The sequence below is a fragment of the Serinus canaria genome, chromosome 10 (assembly GCF_022539315.1).
Source record: "Serinus canaria isolate serCan28SL12 chromosome 10, serCan2020, whole genome shotgun sequence".
Classification (NCBI taxonomy): Eukaryota; Metazoa; Chordata; class Aves; order Passeriformes; family Fringillidae; genus Serinus; species Serinus canaria.
Genome location: NC_066324.1, coordinates 17,551,735 through 17,569,204, shown reverse-complemented (window position 1 = coordinate 17,569,204; position 17,470 = coordinate 17,551,735). Strand labels below are relative to the sequence as shown.

At 43.2% G+C, this 17,470-nt stretch overlaps 1 protein-coding gene across 6 annotated transcripts in view; it reads left to right on the top strand.

Moving 5' to 3' along the window:
- The window catches only part of MYO9A (myosin IXA), a 172,679-nt gene that overhangs the window by 103,256 nt on the left and 51,953 nt on the right, over nucleotides 1–17,470 (top strand). For all 6 annotated transcript variants that reach the window (XM_050978598.1, XM_050978599.1, XM_050978597.1 and 3 more), the window contains 2 exons: nucleotides 1,348–1,464; nucleotides 9,488–9,622. In XM_050978598.1, the coding sequence (XP_050834555.1) occupies nucleotides 1,348–1,464; nucleotides 9,488–9,622 (252 nt within the window). The remainder of the gene's footprint in view (nucleotides 1–1,347; nucleotides 1,465–9,487; nucleotides 9,623–17,470) is intronic.

The following is a 17,470-nucleotide window of genomic DNA, read 5'->3' as shown; positions in this document are numbered from 1 at the left end:
TAAATCCCTCCAGGAATGGGGACTCCACCCCTGCCATGGGCAGCTGTTCCAATGCCTGACAGCCCTTTCCATGAATAAATTTTTCCTAACATCCAACCTAAACCTCCCCTGGCGTGGAGTGTGTTAATCCTTTCTCCTATTCCAGCTGGACGGGGAGAGGAAGTGAGACCATGTGCTTAATAGCAAAACATTGGCAGAACAGCTTGTGGTCACACTAAATGCTGCTATCTTCAAATATCAAGGGAAAAAGAGGTGGGAGGAAGCTGATAGAAGATAAATGATGCTAGATGAGCTTTGTTCCTTCACTTGGGGTCAGTGACACGAGGCCACTCAGATGATGTTCCTCGAAGGGAGCGTTGGTGAGAAGGATTTCAAGGCAATGTGTGACAAGCCACTGATTTGTTACAGTTCAGGGTTTAATTGAAATAATTACATGGGAATCTTCTGGTTCCTTTTTTAGTCTTCTGAAGTGGCTAAAACGAACCAAAATGTAGCAGTCATGGCTGCTGCCATAAGTTTTTGGGTGATTAATATGTACCAAAGCTCTACTCGTGGTGATAATTGAAACCAAGGAGGAATCTCAGGCAGCAAGAACAAAGATAACCTTTAAATAGAAATTCCTGCTCTCTGGGTCTCTATGTAGGTGCCTGTCCAAAAGCCCAGGGATCTTCCTTTGATCTCAGCTTTCATCCCATCAAGCAGAATCTCTTTGATCCCAGCCCTGGTGGGGATGACCCTTCCTCTGCACTGTTACTCCTCTCTCTGGGAGAGCTGCTGCAGGAGTGCTGAACCTGCCTGCCATGATTTGTAGCTCCTGCTGGTGGTACCTGGAAAACTTCAAGTTTTCAGGAACCCTCAGATTTACCAGAGGGGTTTTTAGCCTCCCCTTTTGTAGCCCTTCTGCTGGTGCCAGGCACTGCCTGTCCTGACCTGTGCTTTCACATCTCTTGCTGTCACTCCTGTGCAGTATCCACCCTTCTCTTTCCTTCTCCCCCAGGAAACCTTTCAAGGGTCTTGGTGAATTTATTATATTTATATTTCATGTGTGTATTTGTTTTCTTTCCTTTTGCCCCCAGTGATGGGATTTGTGGTGTGATCTCGTGTATCATCCACTCAAATGCATGACAGGAACCAAGCCAAAGTCAGGGGCACATCCCCAGCCCTGGGATTACACCCAATTCCCTGTGCTGTTAGGACCATTGCCATACATGGCATAAATGAAAATAGCAGCCAAAAGCTTTGGCAAGGGAGAAATATGAACATTGGATGTGGGAGCTTGAGAAGCAAAAGCCATTTTGGTGCAGAGCAGGAATCCTTTCCAATCACCTTTTTTCTTTTCTGTTTCAGGCCGTGACGGTGCGGAATTCCATGGCCAAGTCATTGTACAGTGCCCTGTTTGACTGGATCGTGTTCAGGATCAACCACGCCCTCCTCAACTCCAAGGACATGGAGGAAAGCACCAAGGTAACACCTCACCACCTCTCATGGCTCCTCTCCTGGGCTTTTAAAATAGATAACTGAGTGATAAAACATTACCCAGGCGTGTTGCTTAACATGAAGTTAATTTTTCCTGGGATCATAAGTGAGTACATCATTATTCCAAGTGGTGCTTGCTGAGCTGAGAAGGATGAAGCACCTTAAGTACTGTCAGCTCAAAGCAACCAGGGAAGAGATTGAGTTGTAGCCACAAAAGCCAGTTCCCCCACCCACTCCAGGAGCAATGGCAAATATTATCCTCCTTATGTATAAAACTAAAGGGCCATGTGTAATTCAGAGGGAAAAAAGGGAATTTTTGCTACTGCATTTTGGTGAAGTTGCTCCGTGATGAAATGATGAACGAGGTGGGTGTCTGTAGGTAATGAGGTAGTGGAGTAGGAAAATGAATTTAAAGCAGAGAGTCATGATGGGAAGAGTGAAGCTGATGGGATGCTGTGCCATCTTCCCAAAGAATTAATGGAAGGAGTGACATGAAGTGTCCTGCAGTAGCAGGGCCTGCATGCTGTGACCCAGCACATCCTCTAAAATCCTCTCGTGTATTCATCCACAATCCTCCTGGCTGGGGGATACTGACCCCAAAATCCATGTCCATGCTCACAGGCACTTCCAGCTCTCCAGCTACCCTTAGCTTGGGAATCTGGGATGTGGTCCAGCAGCATGTGGGGCTTTTTTGGGGGGTTGTGCATACAAACTAAAGTCACAGCTGCCAAAAGGAGGATTTTTGCTGAGCACTGACATTTGGATTGTGCCATAGGACTGAAGTTGCAGAGACTCTCAGTGTAGTCACTCCTTTATTGAATTCCAAAAAAGGGTTGTGGAGCCTAATTGTGGACTGGAAATAAAAACATGCCTATGAAATCTGCTTATAGGTTTTTCTGACAAAGAAGGGTTGTTACAGTGATAACATCCAGCGAGCCTTCTGACTGCACATGCTGCCTCTCCCTCTGTTTAATATTTTACCAGAAATGTTGTGTTCTTCCCTGACTTTTTTCCAAGTAATCAAAAGTTTTGTCTGGGCTGTCAGGAAAAAACAAACCACACTGTTTATATATTTGGTGAAGCAGAAAAGTGGATTTGTTTTGACAAGGAAACGCATCTCAAATGCTAATTATTTTTTATTTATGACCCAATGATTCTTTAAAATTATTTTCTGTTCTGTAATATTTAAATACAAATCAGTCTAGGACACTCTTGTATGCTTTGTCAGCATGGCTGTGAAAGTGAGGCACCACAGTAGCTGTTTATGGGCAATTAAACTTTTGTTCCCAACCTCAAATCTCAGCAGGTAAGAGCCAGAACAGCCCAAATTCCTGCTTTTCTCCAGCACTGCTGCTGCACATTAACCCTCTGCTTCCTCCAGCCAAGATTCCCATGGAGTGTAACCATCTTCCCTCTTACCCACCTCTGGGTGTCATCTCATGAATTCACAATTCACAGGTTTCTGACCCTTTTTTTTCACCCCAAATCATAAAGGTAATATCCAGGTCAGGCAGCAGGAGCTGGCAGTGGTGTTGCCCCTGTGCCAGAGCAGATCCACCCATGCTGGCAAATGCCCAGGACCTGGGTATGAGCAGAATGTGCTCATACCCAGATCCAGGGAGACAATCCTGATCTGTACTTGGGCCAGAGTTTCTGAAGCAGAAAGGCAGCACACAAAATACCAGGAAATATCTGCTGCTCTCGGCACAAGTGTAGTTCAGTTTATCTTCAGAGTCCTCTGTTAATTGGATTGATTCCCATAAATACCCCAGAAATCATGAAAGTGCACAAATCCTCCCCATTTTAGGGGTGGAGATGGTGAAGAAGAGATTTTTGTGCATTTCAGAGCAGCTTCATTAAACATTGACAGCCAATTTTCCCTTGAGCAGTTCCACCACGTCACCTCCTCAGCCCTATTTTTAGCCCCCAACTTGGGTTGTTTCAGCACAGAGGAAAGAGAAATGTCTCCCTGGACTGGGCAGGGCTGGGAATAGCTGCTCCTTTGCCCTCAAGGAATAACATTGCTGCCAACAATGTCTGAGGACTTCCTGGGCTCTGCAGCTGCCACTGAGGCACCAAGCAAGAATCACCACCGTGGAGAAACGGAGCCAACAGCTGATCTGGTTTTTCCTACCACTTCCCAATCCTCCTGAATTCCTTTTCAGGTGTTCTTGGAGATACCTCTGAAGAGGATGCAGGTTCTCCTTAGCTTCCCATGTGTTGTTTCGAGGTGGGGCAGCACCAGCTGGGTGACTGGGGATGGGCTGGGAGCGGTGGCATCTCCAAACGCTGGGAGTACATCCTTGCTGCAAGGCAAGACCTTGGCACATGGATGGCATCTCCTTGTGACCAGCCAAAAAAGCCTCTTAAACACATCAGATCTCTGATTTATGAGAGCAAAATACAGCCTTGCACCTCAGAAACTCCTGAGGGTGCAAGGGGTGAATAATATGTGACTCACTCTGCGGCAAAAGTCCCAGATTGATCCCAGCCCATGCTTGACACTAGTACTCCTCTGACTTTTAAGATTCATTTTGAAAGAATCCTGCAGGTTTGGAAGGTTCAGAAAGTGTCAGATGATGGATTTGGGGCACAGAGCTTTCTTTTATAATAATCACATTATGCAGAGGTAAAACAAGACTCAAAACCATCTCAATTTAGAGTGTGTGTGGGAGAAGTTGAGGAGAAAAATTATTGCAGAAGTTTCTCTTTTCATCAGTGTAGATTTGATTTTAGTGGGACAATGAGAACCGAGATCATTTTCAGATCCCAATATGTGTTTATTTGATATCAGCAGTAAGGAGAAGATCAAAAGATGAAGCTGGGCAAAGAAAAATAAACACTCGGCCGTTGTTCTTCCATATTGTCCAGCAAATATTTGGGAGATGTAAATCAGACCTTTGATATCCAAATTTAGTGAAATGTGGAGTGAAATATTTTGGGAAAACACAGTGGGATTTGGCTTATCTTGCTTGGTGACAGGATTTCTAGCATATTATTTCTGACCCGAGTTGTGAATATGTTATTTGATACCTCCTGGTTTGTGGTAATGGCAGAGCTGCCATGGGTCAGATTTGCTCTGACTCCCTTTTCCTTCATCTTCTCTCAGTTCCTTTCAGTTCCTTTTATGGTCTCATGATTGCCTACAAACTGTCTGAAATTTGACCTTTATTAATGAGGTCGGAGACTTTTCCTTCTCTTGAGAACCAGATTACCAAACCTCCCAGAGCCTCTGATTGAATTCCCCTTCCATAAATCAGGTTAGCAATTGCTAGAAGTCCATCTCACCTCTTAAAAGGATGACAGAGTGGAGATCATGGTGGATCAAAATGCATTTCTGAGGGTGTTTTTAATCTTTCCCCATTTGGTTCTTGTGAAGTGTCTTTAATTTCTTCCCAAATCACCCTGCTGCCATGCTTGGGTGATGTGGTGTCTGCATGGGGATGATTGTGAACTCATGGCTGTGAAGAAATTTAAAATTAATGGCCATGAAGAAGAATTTGTGGTTGAACACATGAAGAACTGATGGCCATGAAAAAAATTCATTTAAATTCAACCAACCAGTTCATTCTTGGCTTTTTGACCTGAAGCAGAGGAAGAATTGCTGAACATGCAATGTGTTTGTTGTGCCTCAGTTCATTAATTTCAGGTCCCAACTTCCAAGTTTGTAGCAAGTCACTGTGTTTCACTTGATAGAATAACTCATCTTGTATATATCTGGGTGATGTAGGTTGGAGTGGTCCTGTTGGATGAAGTGGTGATGGATTTTTGGTGTTCCAGGCAGGGATTTTTTTCAGTATTGGCTTTGGAATATTATAAATGAAAAGAAATTACTAAAATGACAAGAGGTAAAAAATTTAAAAATAGGAATAAATAAGATTTTTTTCCCCCCTGAATTTGAAGCAAACCTATTTGTGATTGCCAAAATGTACCTCCATGGTGGAATGACATCACCAGTGTGTATTTGGGGCAACATAAATCAGCTCCAATGATCCCTATTTATTGGCACTTTGGGAACTGGAGAGCACGGAGTTTCAAGGTCATCATTTGCCAAAAGCCCTTAAAACTCATGCTCTGTGTTTAAATGTCATGGCTGAGACATTTTAAGAAAAGCATGAGGTCATTTTTCATCATCTCAAGCAGAAAGTGCTCACTGACCCCAGGGTTCACCCAAATTTTAAAAATCCTCACAGACATGCACTTTTAATCACAGGAATTTTGATATGCTAATCAATGCAGTCACACTTTTTAATTTTATATGTTAGTCTTGATAAAGAAACAGCATTAACACACAAGCTAGGCTTGGCAAGTCAAGGTCTGAGTTATCTTTGTGTGATTTCCTCATGGCACCTATTCAAAGGACAGATTTGAAGCTGAAGACTTAAAAAATTTGTAAATGTTAAACTCCTTTGATTATTTTTTTGAAATATTGGGCTGCAAAATTCATCCTAAACCCACCCAGATTGGCCACTTTTTGCAGGCAGTTTAGCAAAATTGATTCCTGTATATGTCAATGGAAATGGTGTTTTTTCACCTTGCTACAAGAATTGACTTTGTACTGGTACATTTGTGCTGCTTTATCAGGGGCAGAGAGCAGACAAACAGCCATAAATTCCAAATTTCTCAGGTTTTAAAGTTTTCCCCAGTGGCATCCATTGGCCCTGTTCTTTTGGGAGCAGAGGACAAATGAGTGTTTCACTGCAGAGCTCTGCCTGGATTTCTCTGGCATGAAACTCTGCAAAAAACCACACAGTTTATAATCTGTATTCTGGAGGAGTTTGGTAGTTACAAACACAGGGATGTGAGAGAAATGCTGGTTTACTCTGTGTAACAACCATGCCTGCATGTGTGGTTTGATACCTGAAGTGGTTTTGTGAAATGCAGATTATTTTTACAATAATATCTTTATAATGTTAGTTCTGTGTGTGTTTAATTTTAGCTGTCAGCAAAAAAAAAAAAGATAAAAACACAACTTTAAAATATAATATTTCCATAAGATTCTTTTATAACTGACAGGGCTATTTTTTGCTGCATATGACTTGTCTGTCTTGCTTTATAAGTGTATTTCCACGCCCACATTGAAATATATTTGGGAGCAGTTTCAATGCAGTAAATGAACCAGCATTGGAAAAAAGGGAGAAGGTTTTTGTGCTCAGTTGTTTCATATTAAATTAAGTTTGTGAGAGCTTAAAGACCTTGTTCAGATTAAAGCCTTCACTCGTGGCAGGGGCTTAACTATTTCCACAGGGCATCAACACGATGCTTTTGAAAGCTGGTGTCAGTAAATCCATGAATTGTCTGGAAGTGTGAGCATTTTATCTTCCAAGTCTTGTTTGTATATGGTGGAACAGAGACTTTTATGTAGGGGAATTTTTTGGAACTCTTGTCTATGGTTGAGATGAGCTTGAACAGCAGTGAGGTGGTTGGGGATGGGATTTGCAAGGGAGATGAGAAAAGTCACTTTGTCCTGTTTCCATCATCAATTTCTCCATGGATAATATAGATGAGATATGATCCATCAATCACACAGAGAGTTTAAGAATTCCTCCTGAGATGTATTTGAGAAATGATGAGGCAGATTTCTGCCTGGTGAGCAGAAGGGTTGCCACATCCATCAGGACAAGCAGGAGATGCTGGACCTCAGGAAGCAGAGGGTGAGAGTGAATCCCTCTGCCAGGCTGTCCTTGGTCCAGTGGTTCCCAATTTCCATCTTCTGGTCATAGAGCTGTTTCTCATGGGTGTTGTGTCAAGTGATGCAAACTTCTGGGAAGGTGGCCAAGGGCCTTCATCCCTGTCATGGCATCAGGGAGGCAGAGACTATCTGGCCCTGGAATAGGGAGAAAAGCCTGCACGAAAGATGAAGCAGTCAATGAGCTCTTGGAAAGTGGTTTAAAGACTTATCTTTGTGCTTAAATGCTTTTTTTGTTGTGTTTTCACTTGTGCCAGTGGCCAGAGTCCAGGTCAGACAAAGCTCCAACTCACAGCCCTGCCCACGGCTGCCATGCCCGCTCCAGCCGTAGGTGGTTCCCTGGGCAGCTGGGAATATTTTCCTCCCACATTATGTGATGTGTTGAAAATGGACAAAAGGGAGTGTGGACAGTCTGGTTTATGTTCCTAGCAGTGGAATTAAGCTGATCTTAGAAAATCCAAAGTGCAGGTAACACCAATAGAACTGAAACCAGGGAACCTGGCAGCTCTCAGGTCCTTTTGAGGTGGAAGGGAGGGAATATTCCTCCTCCCTACTTAAAGCTTGGCTCATTTGACCAGTGCTAATGTTTTTACCTCTCTTATTAATTATTTAATTAATAGTAATGGGTGAAAGGAGTATTGGTGTGAGGTGGCTTTGGTTGGATCCCAGAGCATGGTGCTCTAACAAGCTGCTGATGGAGCTCTCCCCAGATGTGTCCTTCAGGCTCTTCACTTCTTTTCTGATGACAGCAGCCTTTCTGGGTGGGCACAGTATGAGTTTATTTAAAACACTAATTATGGATTAGGTGTTTAACATAACAGTCATGTACAGGCATGAAAGCTGCAGCAGAAACTGTGTCTTGAGCTTGTTTTTCACCCCAGCTCCCTCTGTGGGTGAGGTTTATTTGCTGACACATCTCTATGTCCCTCTTCCTCTGGGTTTCCCAAATCTATCTGACAGGCAGAAGGCTCAAGTTTTATGAAAACCTGTCCCTATACAAAAGAGGAAGTTCCCCATTTCTGCTCCTGTCAAGGGTAGGAAGCACAGTCTGAGCCAGGAGGTGATGGGTTGCACTCATCTGTGGGCCAACATATGCCTGGCCAGGGGTCCACTGCCTCTCCTTGCCTGGCTGGTGTGGGGAGAGGAGGGGGTCAGGAGGATGCAAGTTAAGCTGGGAATTCACTGCAGCACTGATCTCACTTTGCCAACATAGGAAACCTTGGTGCACCCACATCTTAATGAGCATGTCAGGAGCTAATTGTAGATTAGAAACCAAACAGGCATTGGCTCTTCAATTTGGGGAAAAGCCTGGGGTGAGATACGGCTGAGGTTCACAAAACCATCAAAGTGATGGGGGAAAAAAAACTTGTTTAGAACTGTAACTCACCAAATCCTGCAATTTATATTATGGGTTATGGATTTAATAAAATAAAAACTTCCCTATTGTGAACTTCTCAAAGTTCATTAGAAAGAATGCAGAGCTCATAGTGCCAATGGGTTCCCAAACCAATGGGATGGGTCCCTCTCTGCCTCTCTTGCCCATGAACCAAAGGAGCACAGAGGTGTCCCTCCATATCCCTCATCCCAAACTGGCAGGAGCTGGTGGGAAAAGGTGCCAGGACACAGAAGGGCTGGACCAGCAGTTAGGGCTGAGTGTTAGGCAGGGCTTTGGACTCCCTTTTTCAGCAGCATTATTATTTTTGTGTTAATTGCCCCCTTTCAGTGGGGCAGGAGTGACTCGATGCCCCCAAACATCAGTCCATTGTCTGCTCCTTCTGACAAACAGGGTGGATGCTTTATTTGTGATACTATTTCAGTTTTCACCAGGAGAACTAAAGATTATTTCCATGGGAAGCTCTGATGCATTGGAGTTTCTTTTTGAGGTTTGCAGCTGGAGTGGGTTTGTTTGGACAATGCATTCACCTTGGAGGTGTGTTTCCATGGGTTGTCTTCACAGTGCAAGCTTTTGTTTTCCAAGCCTATCCCCATTTTTCTCTTCTAAGGATTAATACTCTGAAATCCAATAGAATAACTTGGAACAGGCTTCAGGTTTCTTCAAAGATGGCCATTTGTTTGTAAATAACAAAAAAAATCACCTCTCAAAGTGCTTTTCTCTTAGATCAAGCCCTTTTGTCCAGGTATCTAAAGTTACATGGAGTCTCTCTGATTTGGAGGAGTCTTCCAAATGGCTCAATATCAACAATTCTAGTAAAATTTCTTGCTATTAAGTATATTTAATTCTGTCTGTGTGCTTTTGATTATGTACTGTGCACAAATAATCCACTTAATGAGATTTTATTCTAATCCCCACTTTTCTTGCAGACTTTATCCATTGGAGTGCTTGATATTTTTGGGTTTGAAGACTATGAAAACAACAGTTTTGAACAATTCTGCATTAACTTTGCCAACGAGCGCTTGCAGCACTACTTTAACCAACACATCTTTAAACTGGAACAGGTAAGTCCATAAATATTTACTCTCTGATTCCAGTGAATATTGACATGACTTTGTGGCCCTGATAAAGCTCTGAAATTGTCCTTTTAATTCTGTTTTGTTAAGGAGTGTACACTGAATTATTCCAATTGAACTTCTTATTGACTGTATGACAAATTTCCACCTGTAAAATAAAATCCAGCCAGGCATTTGCTGGTTTATTTTAAACATTTTTGCTTCCAAAAACATCATGAAGACCTTAACCACTGCTCTGTTGTCTCCTTGATATGTGCTCAGAGGGCTTATCAAGGAATGAGCAATTCCTTCCTTGCCTTTGCCTGGACATGCTGCCATGCCATTTGATATCACATCAAAGTTATTTTTTGGTATCTGGTGAAAAAGCCATCCCAGCCTTCCAGTGTTTTCTTTTTGGCTTCCAGTGTTGATTTGTGGGGAGGGAGGGGAAATGTCCCTCTCACGTGTTCTCAGAGGTCAGAGAGCATTATGACCTTCAATAGCCCTGGCAGATTAGGAAAGGCTGAACTTTAGGCTTTGCTTTATGTTTGTTAAGACAGGGTGTTGCTTTCCAGCCTCAAATTAATGCACTTCAGAGAGATAACAGAAACACAGGCTGCAGTCCAGCAGGTAGCACACACATGATGGTTTAGAGGGATGGGAGGAGGCTTCTCCATTTGTTATCCAACAGCAAGCAGGACAAGAAAACTGAAAGTTTCTTTCAACATCCATGTGTTGTTTCATGGGTGGACAACTGTTATTGGGCTGTACAACACAGGAAATGTGTTAGAGACCTTCAAAATGCCTTTTGTTTTTTTACATGACAGTCTGCATGTCCTCTCTCCAGGTGAGATCCTCTTGGGGGAGGCCAAGGGGAACCCTCCTTATCATCATTACAGAATTAACCCAACCCTTCCCAAAAGCCCTGATAGTTTCATTTTGGGCTTCTCCAGTGTTCGCAGAGATTGGAAAATTCAGAAGTTGCCTTGAATATGAGGGTGTTCAAAACACAAGTGATATGTCACTTATGAGGTCTTGTTTGTGAGTTTGATGGTTTCTGTTTAATCTCTTTGGTTTTGATTAATAAGGTAGAGCAGAGCTGCTCAAAGCCATTTAATTTCAGATTTTTAAGTGGCCTTTGTATGTAGGTGCACCCTACTCAGCAGATGCTCCAAGAATGGAAAAACCTGTCTATTTCTAGGGACAGGTTTATTTTCCCATTGTCCACCACAAAAATGCAAATTTTGATACTATCACAAAGCCAAACCAGCTGGGTTTTTTATAAACATTGCCATATGCTTCCTAGAAGAGACTCAAGGAGGGAGGATCCTTCCTGAAAGCTGGAGACAGATGATTTCTCCATGAGGTGGTGTTTCAACAGCCTCCTCCAAGATGCCATCATCCATCAGGGAATTCCTGTTACTGGGCTGGGATTTCTTAGTAGGTCAGTGCTCCCCCCCAAGCCTGGGGGATACACAGAGCTCCTGAGTGCAGCAATCCCTAATTCTTCTTGGAGCAGCTTCAGAGCTAATTAGCTTTCTCCTGGGAATCCATCAGGCATGTGAAGTCTGTGTGGATATGAGGAGCAGTTGTGGAGCCATCAAGCTGCAAAGGGCCCATTCCAGCTCTTCATGCCTGAGCACGTCATCCTCCTGGATCCTGGCTGGAGCACTGGTGCTCTGCTGCTGGAAAATTCAGACATCTTGGCACAGCCTGAGTCTATAAATACAAGTAATCTGTGCAGCTGCACGAGCACTGATCCTTGGGTGAATGAATGAGATGGTTTAACCATTTTGCTTTCCTTGGAATTCCAGCTGCATGTGGAGGAGTGGATTTGATGGAAAGAAAACTCAAGGGTTCATATTCAGATCTTGGGTCTTCAGAATATTCTTCATTTCTTCATTTGTAGACTATCATTTTTTAATGATAGTCTACAAATGAAGACCAGGGAGTTAATATTGTGTTTCTAGGGAGCAAAATAGTTCTGTTACTTCAAAGTGTGAATTTATCTGAGCTTTTTGTATCTTTATAAGGGTTTCTTTCGTGTCTTGGTGATAGGGACCTGAAATGGATAGATCAGATCCTTCTCTGAATCCTCAGCTCTCCAAAGCTTGCAGGAGGCTGAAGAGAGATTGCCGAGATACCCAGCCACCTCTGCCAAAAAAATAAGTGGCAAAATTAAATAGTCACTCAGGATTTTTCTTGAAATCCTAATAGATTTTGTCTGCCAGAGCTGCATTTAGCCATGATGGAATTGTTGCCATGGTATGCTGTTGATGTTATGGAAACCAAAATACCCACCACTGTCCTCTGGGAGAACCATGGGATTATTTTAAATTTTATTCCCTTTTTTTTTTTTTTCCACGGTGAAATCTAATGCAATGTGTCTGGTGAATCTTTTTTTAAACCTTCTGTCTGAAGATGGCACTATTTCCAGTGGTTTGCAAACAACCACCGAGGCATCCTTGATCTTCAGCCTGGTATCTCCCAAAAATACAGCAGCTCTTTCCTTTGGGTTTTTTTAGGACATTGCACTGAATAATTGCTGCAGATGAAGATTTAGTTTGGAGGCACCAGTAGCATTCCACCATGATCTGAGTTTCCTCCAGATTTCCAGGTCATTGGCAGGTTAAGGGCCAGGAGTACAAGTTTTTATTTCTTTATGTATCCTGTTCTCCAAACTTTGTCATCTTTGTCCTCACTGATCTTCCCCCGTCCCTGCCGAGGCTCATCTGGTTCTCTCCACCTCACCCACCTTCCCCTGTTTCAGCTGATGCTTTGCAAAGGTTGAGGACTCATCCTGTAGCTTTTCATCCCACAGGTCTTGCTGTTGAAGTTCTTTTCTACCTCTTTTTCCAGCTTTTGCTTGCCCCCCAAACCTCAGTTTCAAGGGCATGCTTTTATTGTTTAAAAAAAAATACATAAATAGCCAAGGTAGAGGCTGAAAAAAATTGCAGAATTTGGAGCACAATCAACTGGCAGGAGCTCAGGTGTTCAGTGAAGTCTGTTTTGTGGTGGAGTCCCTGGTGAGCTTGGTATCTCAGCCTGCTCAGACTGAAAAACTGAATTTCATCAGGATAAGGCATCCTATGGAATGTTTCCTCAGCCATCCAAAATTGTGTAAATATTTAGGGAGGTGTGTGGGGTTTACTGGTCCTATGCAACAGGTGGAGAAATCCAATAGTCTGGACTAAATCATGATGGTGTTTGGTTGGAGGTGTGATTTGATGGTCTTGGAGGTCTGGTCACTACCTCCAACCACCTCTGAATTTCACCTCATGATTCTGAGCAGCAACAGCCCCCAGGAACATGACACTCTAAAATGAGTTTAGATATCTTACCTAAATATTGTATTTAGAATTTAATGTGAGAGTGAATTTATTGATAAAAGCATCCATCTAAAATATTTCAATATAAAATAAATTATGAAGAAAGGTCTCTCTCCTACTGCTTGGAACACTCTTCCTTTCCTTCCAGCTTGGGGTTTTTCTGTATCTCATCACTGGTTAACACCTCTTTATTGCCTCTGGAGACAAAAGCCAGCCATCAGAAGTCAGCCATGAGTCCTGGGAGGCTCAGTTCAAATTTCTGTTTTCCTTGGAGATGGGAGAGTGGCTGCCCTCTGAGAAATGTTGGCCAGCTGTGGGCCACATGACCCGTGGAGAAAGAACAAGCTGCACAAGTTATTGATTTATTATTTGGCAGAACGCCCCATCGAGTGCAACTCATGTTTGGGGGAAGAGGAGGATGCTTAGAGCACATAAATTGTACTAATAAAAGTCAGGATGCTGAGAGCTGTTTCAATGGTATCTGCAGGGCAGGAAGATTTCAAAGCACTTTAGTGAAATGAAGGACAACTCTGATCAAGCTGTGCCAGGGTGGGTTGGGGTTGGACATCAGGAGGAATTTCTTCATGGAAAGGGTGGTCAGGCACTGGAAATGCCCTGGAGGTGGTGGAACCCCCATCCCTGGAGGTGTACAAGGCACTCCTGGATATGTCACTCAGTGCTCTGGGCTGATGATGAGGTGGGGATCAGGCACAAGTTGAACTCAATGGTTTGGGATTGGGAGATCTTTTCCAAGCTAATTAATTCTGGGATCCATTGTTACACCCTCCCAGAGCTCTGTCTTGTGTCCTTCCAGCATCCTTGAGTCCATGGATGTTTGCATGGCTGGGACTGGGGGGCTTCATTTGCCACCCCCTTGTGTCTGGGTTTCCCCAAATGATGAGCAGTAAATACATCAATATAATATATAACGTGTGACATGTAATAGGATATATCCTAATCTGTAATATTATTTATATATCCTCTGATACCATAAAGTAGATTGAGTTGGAAGGGACCTAAAAGATCATCCAGTTCCAACTCTCCTCATATGGAATTTCTTAACCTTTAATTTATCCCTGGTGCAGAGAAGTGCTGCATCTGGCAAGCCCATCCCTCATCCCATGCTCCTTGCTGTAACTCTCCAGTTCTCAGGTGCTTGTTCCCAGTGCCCTAATCCCTCTCCCAAGTCACCATGATCCCTTCAGCTTTTTTCCCTCTCCTCTGAGCTGGTTCCTCCCTTTTTCCAGGTAGATGTTCTTTTCTGCTGATTGTGGTTCCTACTCAGATGTATTGGCTAAATAAATGCACAGACTGTGCCAAGGATAAAAATTTTTATTTATTAATGTTTTAAGAAGGGTTTGGAGTGCCAGGACAAGGGGGAACGGCTTCCCACTCCCAGAGGGCAGGGTCAGATGGAATATTGGGAAGAAACTCTTCCCTGTGAGGGTGGTGAGGCCCTAGCAGAGGTTGCTCAGAGCACCTGTGGCTGTGCCATCCCTGGATGTGTTCAGGGCCAGGTCAGGCAGGGCTTGGAGGAACCTGGGTTGGTGGAAGGTGTCCACAGGATCTTGGAAACAGAGGATCTTTAAGGCCTCTTCCAGCCCAACCATTCTGTGTTTCTGCTGGTGGATTTTTATAGGACAGAGTTGTGCAATGTGACCTCTCCTCTTAAGCAAGATGATGAGCAAGAAATCTTTAAAAGCCTCTAAAATACTTCAACAAAGCTAAAAATGGTCTTCTTGTGGCAGGACTGGAATTGGGAGTGTGTTAATGGACACAAGTGTGGAGTGGGACTGGAAGGGGGAGGAGATGTTCAGCCTCAAAGATCAGTCTGGTCCTCACCATGAGCACTGTGGAGGTTCCTTCACATCTCCTAAGTCTGATCCATCTTTCAAGGAGCTGACAGATACAGATATTTCTTTTCCTCTTTAATTTTGATCACAAGAAATTAAAGGAATTGGTGCCCCAGCAGATCACACAGCAGTGTCAAGCTCGTGCTTCTCCTGGCTGTGTAAGGGCAGCTTGGGAAGAAGATGTTTCTCCAGAGGGAGCCCATGGGATCATGGCAAGGTGTGTGCTGAACCATGCAAACCCAATTCTGCCCCTTTTGAGAGCAAAATATAATTTATGATTGAAACCCTGTTGCCACTGAAGTTCAGAGAGCTGATTTGAGCTCAGAGGTGGATGGTTTGGAGCTGGCACATTATTTTCTTGGCTGAACCTGCTGGTTTAAAACACTTTCATGATGGAGTCCAAATTCCAATAAATTCACTTACAGCAGGGGGGAGATCATCAGTGGGTGAAGCATCAGAATAAAACCAAATTCACGTGGAAACTGAAATAAAACCAAATTCAATTTGATGAGGAGCTGCTGAAATAGTCACCTGGAAGGAGAGAGAACCTTGGCTTCAAGGGAAGGCTCCTCAGCTCCCCTGCCCTGCCTCATGTTGTCATGGACAGAGGGGGCCTTAAAAACCTGTTTATAGACCATGTACCCATAGAGAATGTGGTTAAGTATTTATAGTTGTGTCTGTGAGCACATGGTTAAAAAACATATGTGTTATATATTTATATATATGTCTGTGTCTATAAATTCCTTTTCTACTGAAATTGAGAACAAACATAAAAATCCTCATTCCTAAATGAAACCATCAGCCTCAGCTGATCTTTTCCTGGAGGGATGTGGGGAACTCAAGGCATCCACCCTGTCTGCAGCACAAGCAGACTGAGGACCAGACACTGGTCTCAATCATTTAGGACCTTTCCACATCCCATGGATTTATCATATCAAACTCATTTGAATCATCAGTTTGTGCTGGGATGATTCTGCTGGGGCTGGCTCACAGGGATGGGCTCGTGCCTGGATGGAGGAATCCATAGTCCCACACCTTATTGCTATTTCCAGCTGTGGACAAATTTTCCCAAGCTTCCCCAGGATGGATTTTAGGATGAAAATGTGTCCCTACACAGCCAGAAAAGAGCCTTTTTGAAGTTTAGCTCCTTTAATTTTTCACGTAACAACAACGCTTTTTAACAAGCGCTACAAAAATATTTTGGGATAATTTTAAACTGGGGAGCTGAGCTTGGAATGGAGGGAGATGTGGAAGGGGCGTCAATCCCTCCCTTTGCAAAGAAGCTGAAGCAGATGGTGCTCAAGGCAAGAAGAGAGGAATTTCACACCCTTCTGTTTAGTTGGGAATTTTGATGCCAAATATCTACATTTAGACATCCAAGAGGAGCTGCCTGTTGATCGTATAGCTCTGGATTACACGAGGTTTTATGACAGGAGCTCGATGGGAAATGTTCCCACATGGAGTTACGCTGGGAAAAGGGATTTTTCAGTTGATTTCTCACTTTATTCTGGGAATTTTCATTGTGTAAACAAGGTTTTCCTATGCCTCAGCAGGGAAAGGCTGGAGCAGATAAACTCCTGGATCTGGTCTAGCTGTGCCTGGTGGGAGGAGGTGAAGGAGTTGGTGGAGGTTTCTGCTGCTCTTGGGGGTTGTGAATCTTATTTTTGGGGCTGTTTCTCAATTCTCACCGTGACTAATGGCAATATCCCTGTGGAATTAGAGATCTGCCTCCAGGGCACTGAAACACTGAGGGATTTTCAGAGCTTTTGGCTTGCAGGATGTGTGGATGGATGCCCAAAGTCCTCCAGACCTCTTTAAATCATGGGAAAATTTGTATCTTTGATATCCCATGATATGAATTTCACATATCATAGTAAAACCTTTATCTTTAGGAGAGACTTTTCACTACCTTTTGATTTGAATTTCCTGAACCCTGAGTTTTGTGCTTTTAGACACATAGGGAATTTATTATGGTTTTAATTTATTTTTATCACGTCTCCTGTTTCCTTTAATCTGCATTTCCTCTTCTCTGAAGTTTTTCAAGCCTCTTGTCCCTCCCTCCCCATCTCTGAATTTTGCCACATGATTTTGGGGAGCAGCAGCACCCAGGGACCATATTCCTCCAAAGAGTGTTTAGATATTTTATTGAGATATCATATTTATCACAGATATCATATCTACATAAGTGTGAGTTTAAAAATAAGGTGTAACTTTTTCTCCCCTAACTGTGCTTTTTAGCATTTGAGTTTATTTACTGGTGACTGTGGCTGGATGCAGAGTAATTGATGATCATATGCAGAGGTGTAAAGACATTTTCCAGCATCTCCCAAGATTTTGTTGGGCTTGTGGGTGTTTTATCCCACTCAGGATAAAGAAATCTTTAATTCCACCCTGGATTAGAGTGTTTTGGTTTGGTTTAGCACCGAAATAAAGTCCTGATAACAGAACTGGTCCAGTGCTCCTGTAGAGATACCAGGACTTGGTTCTCAACAACTCCAGCTATAAAATTACAGGATATTCCTGTTCCTGGCAGGAGGGTTGCCGTCAGGCCTTGCAGCCCAGTTGGGAAGGTTTTCCTGATGCTCAGCATGTGTGTTTTAATTTTAAATTAATTATTCTGTGCCATGGTCATGCTCTGGGTCAGTGTAGGCAGGCAGAGCTTCCCTTTGACAGAG